The sequence below is a fragment of the Pristiophorus japonicus genome, chromosome 21 (assembly GCF_044704955.1).
Source record: "Pristiophorus japonicus isolate sPriJap1 chromosome 21, sPriJap1.hap1, whole genome shotgun sequence".
NCBI classification, from domain to species: Eukaryota; Metazoa; Chordata; class Chondrichthyes; family Pristiophoridae; genus Pristiophorus; species Pristiophorus japonicus.
Window position 1 is genome coordinate 54,717,497 of NC_091997.1, and position 14,298 is coordinate 54,731,794.

The 14,298-nt window shown below is 50.7% G+C and overlaps 1 protein-coding gene across 5 annotated transcripts in view; it reads right to left on the reverse strand.

Annotated features, from left to right (window-relative positions):
- The window catches only part of kcnh6a (potassium voltage-gated channel, subfamily H (eag-related), member 6a), a 449,471-nt gene that overhangs the window by 129,248 nt on the left and 305,925 nt on the right, over positions 1-14,298 (reverse strand). For all 5 annotated transcript variants that reach the window (XM_070864776.1, XM_070864777.1, XM_070864775.1 and 2 more), the window contains 2 exons: positions 4,271-4,705; positions 3,298-3,512 (listed from right to left, as the gene is read on the reverse strand). In XM_070864776.1, the coding sequence (XP_070720877.1) occupies positions 3,298-3,512; positions 4,271-4,705 (650 nt within the window). The remainder of the gene's footprint in view (positions 1-3,297; positions 3,513-4,270; positions 4,706-14,298) is intronic.

A 14,298-nucleotide genomic window follows, 5' to 3' on the forward strand; every position in this document is an offset into this window, starting at 1 on the left:
GTGACCATAATATGGTAGAATTCTTTATTAAGATGGAGAGTGACACAATTAATTCAGAGACTAGGGTCCTGAACTTAAGGAAAGGTAATTTCGATAGTATGAGACGTGAATTGGCTAGAATAGACTGGTGAATGATACTTAAAGGGTTGATGGTGGATAGGCAATGGCAAACATTTAAAGATCCTATGGATGAACTTCAACAATTGTACATCCTTGTCTGGAGTAAAAATAAAACGGGGAAGTTGGCTCAACCGTGGCTAACAAGGGAAATTAAGGATAGTGTTAAATTGAAGAGGCTTATAAATTGGCCAGAAAACGCAGCAAACCCAAGGACTGGGAGAAATTTAGAATTCAGCAGAGGAGGACAAAGGCTTTAATTAGGAGGGGGAAAATAGAGTATGAGAGGAAGCTTGCTGGGAACATAAAAACTGACTGCGAAAGCTTCTATAGATATGTGAAGAGAAAAAGATTAGTGAAGACAAACGTAGGTCCCTTGCAGTCAGAATCAGGTGAATTTATAATGGGGAACAAAGAAATGGCAGATCAGCTGAACAAATACTTTGGTTCTGTCTTCACGAAGGAAGACACAAATAGCCTTCCGGAAATACTTGGGGACCGAGGGTCCAGTGAGAAGGAGGAACTGAAGGATATTCTTATTAGGCGGGAAATTGTGTTAGGGAAATTGATGGGATTGAAGGCCGATAAATCCCCGGGGCCTGATAGTCTGCATCTCAGAGTACTTAAGGAACTGGCCCTAGAAATAGTGGATGCATTGGTGATCATTTTCCAACAGTCTATTGACTCTGGATCAGTTCCTATGGACTGGAGGGTAACAAATGTAACACCACTTTTTAAAAAAGGAGAGAGAAAACGGGTAATTATAGACTGGTTAGCCTGACATCAGTAGTGGGGGAAATGTTGGAATCAATTACTAAAGATGAAATAGCAGCACATTTGGAAAGCAGTGACAGGATCGGTCCAAGTCAGCATGGATTTATGAAAGGGAAATCATGCTTGACAAATCTTCTGGAATTTTTTGAGGATGTAACTAATAGAGTGGACAAGGGAGAACCAGTGGATGTGGTGTTTTTGGACTTTCGAAAGGCTTTTGACAAGGTCCAACACAAGAGATTGGTGTGCAAGATTAAAGCACATGGTATTGGGGGTAATGTACTGATGTGGATAGAGAACTGGTTGGCAGACAGGAAGCTTTGAGTCGGGATAAACGGTTCCTTTTCAGAATGGCAGGCAGTGACTAGTGGGGTGCCACAGGGCTCTGCGCTGGGACCCCAGCTCTTTACAATATACATCAATGATTTGGATGAAGGAATTGAGTGTAATATCTCCAAGTTTGCAGTTGACACTAAGCTGGGTGGCGGTGTGAGCTGTGAGGAGGATGCTAAGAGGCTGCAGGGTGACTTGGACAGGTTAGGTGAGTGGGCAAATACATGGCAGATGCAGTATAATGTGAGATTATCCACTTTGGTGGCAAAAACACAAAGGCAGAATATTATCTGAATGGCGGCAGATTAGGAAAAGGGGAGGTGCAATGAGACCTGGGTGTCATGATACATCAGTCATTGAAAGTTGGCATGCAGGTACAGCAGGCGGTGAAGAAGGCAAATGGTATGTTGGCCTTCATAGCTAGGGGTTTTGAGTATAGGAGCAGGGAGGTCTTACTGCAGTTGTACTGGGACTTGGTGAGGCTTCACCTGGAATATTGTGTTCAGTTTTGGTCTCCTAATCTGAGGAAGGATGTTCTTGCTATTGAGGGAGTGCAACGAAGGTTCACCAGACTGATTCCCGGGATGGCAGGACTGACATATGAGGAGAGACTGGATCGACTGGGCCTCTATTCACTGGAATTTAGAAGGATGAGAGGGGATCTCATAGAAACATATAAAATTCTGATGGGACTGGACAGGTTAGATGCAGGAAGAATGTTCCCGATGTTGGGGAAGTCCAGAACCAGGAGACACAGTCTAAGGATAAGGGGTAAGCCATTCAGGACTGAGATGAGGAGAAACGTCTTCACTCAGAGAGTTGTTAACCTGTGGAATTCTCTACCGCAGAGAGTTGTTGAGGCCAGTTCATTGGATATATTCAAGAGGGAGTTAGATATGGCCCTTACGGCTAAAGGGATCAAGGGGTATGGAGAGAAAGCAGGAAAGGGGTACTGAGGTGAATGATCAGCCATGATTTTATTGAATGGTGGTGCAGGCTCGAAGGGCCGAATGGCCTACTCCTGCACCTATTTTCTATGTTTCCAAAAGTAATTCACTGGCTGTAACCTGCTTTGGGATGTCCTGTGGTTGCGAAAGGTGCTATATAAATACAAGTTCTTCTTTATTTCTTAGTTTACTTCATCTTGTCTCCTACTCTTTTCAACCCTTCACCTGTACGACTCAGTAAATAATCTTCGACAGCCCTCTCAAACCTCGACCCCCTAGAAGAACAAGGGCAGCAGGCACATGGGAACACTACCACCTCCAAATTCCCATCCAAGTCACACACTACCTGACTTGGAAATATATTGTCGTTCCTTCATTGTCGCTGGGTCAAAATCCTGGAACTCCCTCCCTAACAGCACTGTGGGAGCACCTTCACCACACGGACTGCAGCGGTTCAAGAAGGCAGCTCACCACCACCTTCTCGAGGGGCAATTAGGAATGGGCAATAAATGCCGGTCTTGCCTGCGACACCCACATCCCATGAATGAATTAGAAAAAAAAAATCGTTGCCTTTTTTAACTACATAATTTCTGCTGAATTAACACAACCTGTGGTTCTCTGTAACCCTGAGCTCGGTAGCGCGAGGGAGCGAGGAGAGAGTGAAGGGGGAGCAAGGGACATGGAGGAGGGAGTGAGGGGAGAGCGAGGGGGGAGCAAGGGACAGGGAGGAGGGAGTGAGGGGAGAGCGAGGGGGGAGCAAGGGACAGGGAGGAGGGAGTGAGGGGAGAGCGAGGGGGGAGCAAGGGGCAGGGAAGGAGGGGGAGTGAGGGGGAGGGGGAAGGGGGAGTGAGGGGGAGGCGGAAGGGGAGCAAGGGCGAGGGGGAGCGAGGGTTGAGGGGGAAGGGGAGTGAGGGGGGATCGAGGGGGGAGGGGGGAGCGAGGGGGTGCGAGGAGGAGGGGAGGAGGGGGAAGTGAGGGGAGAGTGAGGGGGAGGGGGAAGGGAAAGCGAGGGGGGAGCGAGGGCAGGAGAGGTAAGCGAGGGTGGAGGGGAAGCGGGAGCGAGGGGGGGAGCGAAGGGGGAGGGGGAAGCGAGGGTGGAGGAGGGGATAGATGGAGGGACAGATACCTGTGTGACTTTCTCTGTGACGTTCTGTGTCCGCTCTTTCACTTTGCTGGGTGCGATGATCTCGATCTCTGTGGGAGAAGGCGTTAGGAGGACGTCAGGGTTAAAATCCACAAAGTTGAGGGTGATTTGCGGGATCCTGCTGATGGCGCGATACTTCATCAGGTCAGAGTCTGACGTGGAGTTCAGGAGATTCGGCTTGAAGTTTTTCGACCCGCCTTAAAGGAACAGAGCAAATGTCAGAGTCCATATCGAGACAGAATGTTACACTGTGAATGACTTTATCTCCACAGATGTTAATCCAGCTCCAGCACAGGTTAGAGACAGAGTAAAGCTCCCTCTACACTGTCCCATCAAACACTCCCAGGGCAGGTACAGCACGGGGTTAGATACAGAGTAAAGCTCCCTCTACACTGTCCCATCAAACATTCCCAGGGCAGGTACAGCGCAGGTTAGATACAGAGTAAAGCTCCCTCTACACTGTCCCATCAAACACTCCCAGGGCAGGTACAGCACCAGTTAGATACAGAGTAAAGCTCCCTCTGCACTGTCCCATCAAACTCTCCCAGCGCAGGTACAGCACGGGGTTAGATACAGAGTAAAGCTCCCTCTACACTGTCCCATCAAACACTCCCAGGGCAGGTACAGCACCAGTTAGATACAGAGTAAAGCTCCCTCTGCACTGTCCCATCAAACACTCCCAGGGCAGGTACAGCACGAGGTTAGATACAGAGTAAAGCTCCCCCTAACTGTCCCATCAAACACTCCCAGGGCAGGTACAGTACGGGGTTAGATACAGAGTAAAGCTCCCTCTACACTGTCCCATCAAACACTCTTAGGGGAGGTACTGCACCAGTTAGATAGAGAGTAAAGCTCCCATTATTCCACCTCCGGTGAGATATCTATCAGTGAGCTGATCTTCGCCACCATTTAGTTTCTGAAGGAGGTTCAGGAATTTATTGTGCTTCATTCTCACCTGAATTTATTCTTTTCTCCCTGAATTTCTCCTCAAATTTATTCCTCATCAACTCAATGTTGTCTACTGAAGAAGCTCGCCTGATGCTGTGGAATATGTCCTCGGATTGGTCCTGTGCCAGGTTTGTGTTGGCGTACTGGAGATCGGGATCGAGCCGGTCCAGTCCCTGGCTCGGGGGTGAAGGGCCCACAGGTTCCGGGACAGCCTGCACAGCCGACTGGTTCTCCAGCTCGATCAGAGCCTGCCGTTCGGCAGCCTCGGGCTGCACGCAGTTCTCACCCACGGGGCCTCTGAAGTCCTTCATGGCCAAGGAGTCCCCGTCACACAGGAAATGGTCATCGAGCACGGCATCGAAACCCTCGTTGGCCAGAGACTGCTGGCTTAAGGTCATCGTTCGCAGGGGTGGGATCTTCAGCTTAAAACTCTTCCCTCGACCTGGGGTGACAAGGAATCAAACACAGGTTAGTGCTCTGTTCAGTGGGATCGGTATCAGAGGGATCGGGATCTGGGTCGGGGTCAGAGGGATCGGGGTCAGTGGGATCGGTATCAGAGGGATTAGGATCAATCGGATCGTGATTGGGATGAAATGGATCAGTGGGATCAGGGTCAGTGGGATTGGGATCGGAGGGATTGGGATCAGTGGGATTGGGATCAAAGGGATCTGGATCAGTGAGATCGGGATTGGAATCAGTGGGATCATGATCAGTGGGATTGGGATCAGTCGGATTGGGATTGGGATTGGGATAAGTGGGATCAGGATCAGAGTGTTCGGGATCAGAGAGATCAGGATCAGAGGGATCGGTATCAGTGGGATAGGGATTGGGATCAGGATCAGTGGGGTCGGCATCGGGATAAGAGGGAATGGGATCAATGTGATCCGGATTGGAATCAAAGGGATCTAGATCAGTGGGATTGGGGTCAGTGGGATCGGGATCAGAGGGATTGGGAACAGTGGGATTGGGATTGCGATCAATGGGGTTGGGATTAGGATCAGAGGGATCAGGATTGGGATCAGAGGGATCGGGATCATTGGGTTCAGGCTCGGGTTTAGTAGGATCAGGATCAGTGGGATTAGGATCAGGATGAAAGGGATCATGATCAGTAGGAACGGGATTGGGATCAGTGGGATCGGGAGTGGGATCAGAGAGATCGCGATCATTGGGTTCGGGCTTGGGATCAGTGGGATCTGGATCAGTGGGATTGAGGTTGGGATGAGAGGGATCTGGATCAGTGGGAATGGGATCGGGATCAGAGGGATTGGGATCTGGATCAGAGGGATCGGGATAAGTGTGATTGGGATCAGAGGGATCAGGATCAGAGGGATCAGGATCTGTGTGATAGGGGTCAGAGGGATCGGGATCAGAATCAATGGGATTGGGATCAGAGGGATCGGGATCAGTGGGATTGGGATGAGAGGGATCGGGATCGGAGGGATCAGGGTCAGAGGGATCGGGGTCAGAGGGATCGGGATTGGGATCAATGGGATCATGATCAGATGGATCAGGATCAACATCAGTGGGATCGGGATCAAAGTGATCGGGGTCAGTGGGATCGGGTTCAGGATCAGAGGGATTGTGATCAGGATTAGTGGGATCGGGATCTGATGGATCGGGATGAATGGGATCGGGATCAGGATCAGTGGGATCGGTAATGGGATCAGGATCTTAACAATGGGATTGGGATCAGATGTATCGGGATCAGTGAGATCGGGATCAGTGGGATTGGGATCAGGATGAGAGGGATTGTGATCAGTTGGATTGTGATCAGTGGCATCAGGATCAGAGGGATCTGGATCAGTGGGATCGGGATCAGTGGGATCAGGGTCAGAGGGATCGGGATCAGAGGAATCGGGATCAGTGGGATCTGGATCGGAGTGATCTGGATCAGAGGGTTTGGGCTCAGAGAGATCGGGAGCAATGGGACCGGGATCAGAGGGATCAGGATCAGTGGGATCCAGTTCGGGATCAGATGGTTCGCAATCAGAGGGATCAGGATCAGAGGGACCGGGATCAGATGGATCGGGATGAATAGGATCGGGATTGAGATCAGGATCAGTGGGGTCGGTATCAGGATAAGAGGGTTTGGGATCAATGAGATCCGGACTGGTATCAAAGAGATCTAGATCAGTGGGATTGGGGTCAGTGGGACCAGGATCAGAGTGATTGTGATCAATGGGATCAGGATCGTAACCAGATGGATTGCGATCATTGAGTTCAGGCTCGGTATCAGAGGAATCTGAATCAGTGGGAATGGGATCAGGATTAGTGGGATCGGGATTGGGATCAGTGGGGTCGTGATTAAGTTCAGAGAGGTCGGGATCAGAGGAATCGGGATCAGTGCAATCGGGATCAGAGAGATTGAGAACATTGATTTTGGGATTGTGATCAGAGGGATCAGGACCATTGGTGTCAGGATCAGTGGGATCGAGATCAGAGAGAAATGGATCAGAGGATCGGATTGTTGGTGTCGGGATCAGGGTGATCGGGATCAGGATCAGAGGTATCGGGCTCAGTGGGATTGGGATTAAAGGGATCAGGATCAGATGGATTGGAATCAAAGGGATCTGGAACAGAGCGATCGTGATTGGGATCAGTGGGTTCAGGATCAGTGGGATCGGGATCAGGATCAGAGGGATCAGGATTGGGATCAGTGGGATCAGGCTCAGAGGGACCGGGATCAGTGGGATCAGGATTGCAATCAGTGGGATCGGGGTCAGAGGGATTGGGATCAGAGGGATCAGGATCAATCGGATCAGGATTGGGAACAAAGGGATCAGGATCAGTGGGAACAGGATCAGAGTGATATGGATCAGAATGATCGGGATCAGAGAGTTCAGGATCAAAGAGATCTGGATCAGAGGAATCAGGATCGGGATCAGTGGGAACAGGATCAGAGGGATCAGGATTAGTGGGATCGGGATCAGAGGGATCGGGATCACACTGATCAGGATCGGGATCAAATGGATCGGGATCAGTGTGATCAGGTCCAGTGGGATCAGGATCAGCGGGATCTGGATCGGAGTGATCTGGATCAGAGGGTTCAGACTCAGAGAGATCGGGAGCAATGGGATCGGGATCAGAGGGATCAGGATCAGAGGGATTGGGATCAGAGACATCAGGATCAGTGGAATCGGGTTCGGGATGAGATGGATTGGGATGAGAGGGATCAGGATCAGTAGGATTGGGATCGGGATGAGAGGGATCTGGATCAGATGTATTGGGATCAGTGGGATCGGGATCAGAGGGAACTGGATCAATGGGTTTGGGATCAACTGGATTGGGAAAAATGGGATCAGGATCAGTGGGACCGGGAGCAGAGGGACCGGGAGCAGAGGGATCTGGATCACTGGGTTTGTGATCAATTGGATTGGGATCAATGGGATTGGTATCAGTGGGATTGGGATCAAAGATATCAGGATCGGAGGGATCGTGACCAGTATGATCGTGATCAGGGGGGTCTGGATGAGAGGGATTGTGATCAGTGGGAGCGAGATCAGAGGGAACGGGATCGGGATCAGTGTGATCTGGATCGGGATCCATGGGATTTGGATAGAGGAACTAGGATCGGGATCAGTGCGATTGGGATCAGGGGGATCGGGATCAGAGGGATCTGGATCAGAGAAATTGGGATGAGATGGATAGGGATCTGGATCAGAGGGTTCAGGATCAGTAGGATCGGGATCAGCGGGATCGGGATCAATCAGATCAGGATTGGGATCAAAGGGATCAGGATCAGTGGGATCAGGATCAGAGGGATCTGGGTCAGAGGGTTTGGGCTCAGAGAGATTTGGATCAGAGGGATTGGGATCAGAGAGATCGGGATCAGTGGGATCGGGTTCGGGATCAGATGGATCGGGATCAGAGAGATTGGGATCAGAAGGATCGGGAAGAATGGGATCGGTATTGGGATAAGGATCAGTGCGGTCAGTATCAGGATAAGAGGGATTGGGATCAATGGGATCTGGATTGGGATCAAAGGGATCTAGATCAGTGGTATTGGGGTCAGTGGGATCAGGATCAGAGAGATTGGGATCAATGGGATCGGGATTGGTATCAGAGGGATCACGATCATTGGGTTCAGGCTCGGTATCAGAGGAATCTGGATCAGTGGGAATGGGATCAGGATCAGTGGGATTGGGATTGGTGGGGTTGGGATTAGGTTCTGAGGGATCGGGATCAGTGCAATCAGGATCAGAGAGATCGAGAACATTGGGTTTGGGATCGTGATCAGAGGCATCAGGATCATTGGTGTTTTGTCAGTGGGATCGGGATCAGTTGGATCGGGATAAGAGGAATTGGATCGTCGGTGTCAGGATCAGAGGGATAGGGATCAGGATCAAAGGGATCGGGATCAGTGGGATTGGGATGAAAGGGATCTGGAACAGAACGATCATGATCGGGAGCAATGGGTTCCGGATCAGTGGGATCAGGATGAGGATCAGAGGGATCAGGATTGGGACCAGTGGGTCAGACTCAGAGGGACCGGGATCAGTGGGATCAGGATTGCGATCAGAGGCATTGGGAGCAATGGGATTGGAATTAGAGGGATCAGGTTCAGATGGATCGGGATCAGTGGGATTGGGATCTGAGGGATCGGGATCAGAGGGATCAGGATCAGTGGGAACATGATCAGAGGGATCTGGATCAGTGGGATCAAGATCAATGGGATCGGGATCAGAGAGATCGGGATCAGTGGGATCGGATGAAATAGATCTGGATCACAGGGATCGGATCGTTGGTGTCGGGAACAGAGTGAGCGGGATCAGAATCAGAGGGATCGGGATCAGTGGGATTGGGATTAAACGGATCAGGATCAGATGGATTGGAATCAAAGGGATCTGGAACAGAGCGATCGTGATCGGGATCAGTGGGTTCAGGATCAGTGGGATCGGGATCAGGATTAGAGGGATCGGGATTGGTATCAGTGGGATCAGGCTCAGAGGGCCGGGATCAGTGGGATCAGGATTGCAATCAGTTGGATCGGGATCAGAGGGATCGGGATCAGAGGGATCAGGATCAATCGGATCAGGATTGGGAATGAAGGGATCAGGATCAGTGGGAACAGGATCAGAGGGATCTGGATCGGAATGATCGGGATCAGAGAGTTCAGGATAAAAGAGATCTGGATCAGAGGGATCGGGATCGCTGGGATTGGGATCAGTCAGATCGGGATCAGTGGGAGTGGGATCAGTGGGATTGGGATCAGGATGAGAGGGATCGGGATGAGAGGGATCAGGATCTGTGGGATCGGGATCAGGAGGATCGGGTTCAGAGGGATCTGGATCAGAATCAGAGGTATCAGGATCAGTTGGATTGTGCTCAGTGGGACTGGGATCCAAAATATTGGGATCAGAGGGATCTGGATCAGAGGTATCAGGATCAGTGGGATCGTGTTCGGTATCAATGAGATTGGGATCAGAGTGATCAGGATCGGGATCGGGATCAAAGATATCGGGATCAGAGGGATCGGGATCAGAGGGATCGGGATCAGTGGGATCGGGTTCAGGATCAGAGGGATTGGGATCAGTGGCACTGGGATCAGGATCAGAGAGATCAGGATCAGTGGGATCGGGATCAGAGGGATCGGGCTCAGAGGCATCAGAATCAGTGGGATTGGGTTGAGCGGGACCTGGATCAGCGCGATCGGGATCAAATGGATCGGGATGAATGGGATCAGGATTGAGATCAGAGTCAGTGAGGTCAGTATCGGGATAAAAGGAATCAATGGGATGAGGATTGGGACCAAAAGGATCGAGATCAGTGGGATTGGGGTCAGTGGGATCGGGATCGGGATTTGAGGGATCTGGATCAGATGTATCGGATCAGTGGGATCGGGATGAGGGATCTGGATCAATGGGTTTGGGATCAACTGGATTGGGATCAAAGATATCGGGATCGGAGGGATCAGGATCAGAGGGATCGGGATCAGTGGGATTGATATCAGAGAGAATGGGATCAGGATCAGTGGGATCTAGATTGGGATCCATGGGATCAGGATCAGAGGGATCAGGATCAGTGCGATCGGGATCAGAGGGATCTGGATCAGAGGAATTGGAATCAGTGGGATCGGGATCGGGTCAGAGGTATTGGGATAAGCGGGACCTGAATCAGAGGGATTGGGAACAGCAGGATCCGGATCAGATGATTCTGGATCAGTGGGATTGGGATGAGGATCAGAGTGATTGGGATCAGAGGGAGCAGGATCAGAGGATTTGGAATCAGTGGGAATGGGATTGGGATCAGAGGTATCGGGATCAGTGGGATCTGGATCAGAGGGATTGGGTACAGCAGGATCCAGATCAGAGGGTTCTGGATCAGTGGGATCTGGACTAGTTGGATTATGATCAGGATCAGAATCAATCAGAGCAGGATTAGAGGAATCGGGATCAGTTGGATTGTGATGAGTGGGATCAGAATTAGCAGGATCGGGATCAGAGGAATTGGGACCAGTTGGATCAGGATCATTTGGTTTGGTATCGTGATCAGAGGGATTGGCATCATTGGGGTCGGGGTCAGAGGAATGGGGATCTGTGGAGTCGGGATCAGAGGGTTTGGGATTGTTGTTGTTGGGATCAGTGGGATCGGGATCTATCAGAACAGGATTGGGATCAAATGGATTGGAATCAGTGGGATCAGGATAAGAGGGATTGGGATGAGAGAAATTGGGATGAGAGGAATCATGATTAAACAGAACGGGGTTGGGATCAAATGGATCGGGTCAGTGGAATCTGGATCAAGGGGATCAGGATTGGGATCAGGTGGATCAGGATGAATGGTATCGGGATCAGGATCAGAGGGATCAGGAATCAGAGGGATTGGGATGAGATGGTTCAGGATCAGGATCAGAGGGATCTGGATTAGTTGTATCTGGATCAGTGGGATTGGGATCAGAGGGATCAGGATCAATGGGTTTAGGATCAACTGGATTGGGATTAATGGGATCGCGATCAGTGGGATCGGGATCAGAGGGATCGGGATCAGAGGGTTGGGATCAAAAGGATTGGGATCAGTGGGACCGATATCAGAGGGAATGGGATCAGGATCAGTGCGATCGGGATCAGAGGGAGCGGGATCAAAGGAATTGGAATCAGTGGGATCGCAATCGGGATCAGAGGGATCAGGAATTGCGGGATTGGGATGAGATGGATCCGGATCAGTATCACGGGGATCGGGATTTGTGATATCAGGATCAGCGGGAGGATCAGGATCATTGGGATTGGCATCAGAGGGATCGGCATCAATGGTATGAGGATCAAAGGGATCGGGATTGGAGGGATCAGGATCAATTGGATCAGGATTGGGATCAAAGGGATCTAGATCAGTGGGATTGGGGTCAGTGGGATCGGGATGAGAGGGATTGGGATCAATGGGATCGGGATCAGGATGAGAGGGATCTGGACCAGATGTATCGGATCAGTGGGATCGGGACCAGAGGGGTCTGGATCAATGGGTTTGGGATCAACTGGATTGGGATCAATGGGATCGGGATCAGTGGGATCGGGATCAGAGGGATTGGGATTAGAGGCATCGGGATCATAGGTTTTGGGATCAGTGGAGTCTGGATCAATGGGTTCGGGATCAATTGGATTGGGATCAATGGGATCGGTATCAGTGGGATTGGGATCAGAGATATCAGGATTGGAGGGATCGGGATCAGAGGGATCGGGATCAAAAGGATTGGGATCAGTGGGATTGATATCTGAGGGAACGGGATCAGGATCCGTGGGATCTGGATTGGGATTAATGGGATCAGGATCAGCGGGATCAGGATCAGTGCGATCGGGATCAAAGGGGTCTGGATCAGAGGAATTGGAATCAGTGGGATCGGGATCGGGATCAGATGGATCAGGAACTCCAGGATGGGATGAGATGGATCATGATCAGAGGGATCGGGATTGGTGATATCAGGATCAGATGGATTAGGATCGGGATCAATGGGATCGGGATCAGAGGGATTGGCATCAATGGTATAAGGATCAAAGTGATCGGGATCAGAGGGAGCAGGATCAATCGGATCAGGATTGGGATCAAAGGGATCAGGATCAGTGGGATTGGGATAAGTGGGATCGGGATCAGTGGGATCAGGATCGGTGGGATCAGGATCAGAGGGACCTGGATAGTAGTGATCGGGATCAGAGGGTTCAGGCTCAGAGAGATCGGGAGCAATGGGATCAGGATCAGAGGGATCGGGATCAAAAAGATCTGGATCAGAAGGATCGGGATTGGAGGGATCGGGATCAGTGGGATCGGGTTCGGGATCAGATGGATCGGTATCAGAGGGATCGGGATCAGTGGGATCAGGATCGGTGGGATCAGGATCAGAGGGACCTGGATTGTAGTGATTGGGATCAGAAGGTTCAGGCTCAGAGAGATCGGGAGCAATGGGATCAGGATCAGACAGATCGGGATCAAAGAGATCGGGATTGGAGGGATCGGGATCAGTGGGATTGGGTTTGGGATCAGTGCGATCGGGATCAGAGGGTTCGGGATCGGGATCAGGATCAGAGGGATCTGGATCAGTTGGGTCGGGATTAGGATCAGTGTGATCCGGATCGTTGGTATCGGGATCAATGGGATTGGGATCTGAATCAGTGGGATCGGCAGAGGGATCGGGATCTGAGGGATCAGGATCAGTGGGATTGGGATTAAAGGGATCAGGAGACGATGGATTAGGATCAATGCAATCCAGATTGGGATTAAAGGGATCTGGAACAGTGGGTTCGGGATCAGGATAATTGGGTTTGGGATCAGTGGGATCGGGATCAGGATCAGCTGGATCAGGATCATGATCAGAGGCATCGGGAGCAATGGGATTTGAATCAGTGGCACCTGGAACAGATGGATTGGGATCAGTGGGATATGGATCAGTCGGATCGGAATCAGATGGATCGAGATCAGGATCAGAGGGAATCAGGATCAGAGGTATCGGGATCAGTGGGATCTGGATCAGAGGGATTGGGTACAGCAGGATCCAGATCAGAGGGTTCTGGATCAGTGGGATCTGGACTAGTGGGATTATGATCGGGATCAGAATCAATCAGATCAGGATTAGAGGAATCGGGATCAGTTGGATTGTGATCAGTGGGATCAGAATCAGCAGGATCGGGATCAGAGGAATTGGGACCAGTTGGATCAGGATCATTTGGTTTGGTATCGTGATCAGAGGGATCGGCATCATTGGGGTCGGGATCAGAGGAATGGGGATCTGTGGAGTCAGGATCAGAGGGTTTGGGATTGTTGTTGGGATCAGTGGGATCGGTATCTATCAGAACAGGATTGGGATCAAATGGATCAGGATCAGTGGGATCAGGATAAGAAGGATCGGGATGAGAGAAATTGGGATGAGAGGAATCATGATTAAACAGAACGGGGTTGGGATCAAATGGATCGGATCAGTGGGATCGAGTCAGTGGAATCGGGATCAAGGGGATCAGGATTGGGATCAGGTGGATCAGGATGAATGGTATCGGGATCAGGATCAGAGGGATCAGGATCAGAGGGATTGGGATGAGATGGTTCAGGATCAGGATCAGAGAGATCTGGATTAGATGTATCTGGATCAGTGGGATTGGGATCAGAGGGATCAGGATCAATGGGTTTAGGATCAACTGGATTGGGATGAATGGGATCGCGATCAGTGGGATCGGGATCAGAGGGATCGGGATCAGAGGGTTGGGATCAAAAGGATTGGGATCAGTGGGACTGATATCAGAGGGAATGGGATCAAGATCAGTGCGATCGGGATCAGAGGGAGCGGGATCAAAGGAATTGGAATCAGTGGAATCGCAATCGGGATCAGAGGGATCAGGAATTGCGGGATTGGGATGAGATGGATCTGGATCGGTATCACGGGGATCGGGATTGGTGATATCAGGATCAGAGGGATTAGGATCAGGATCATTGGAATTGGCATCAGAGGGATCGGCATCAATGGTATGAGGATCAAAGGGATCGGGATTGGAGGGATCAGGATTAATTGGATCAGGATTGGTATGAAAGGGATCAGTATCAGTGGGATTGGGATAAGTG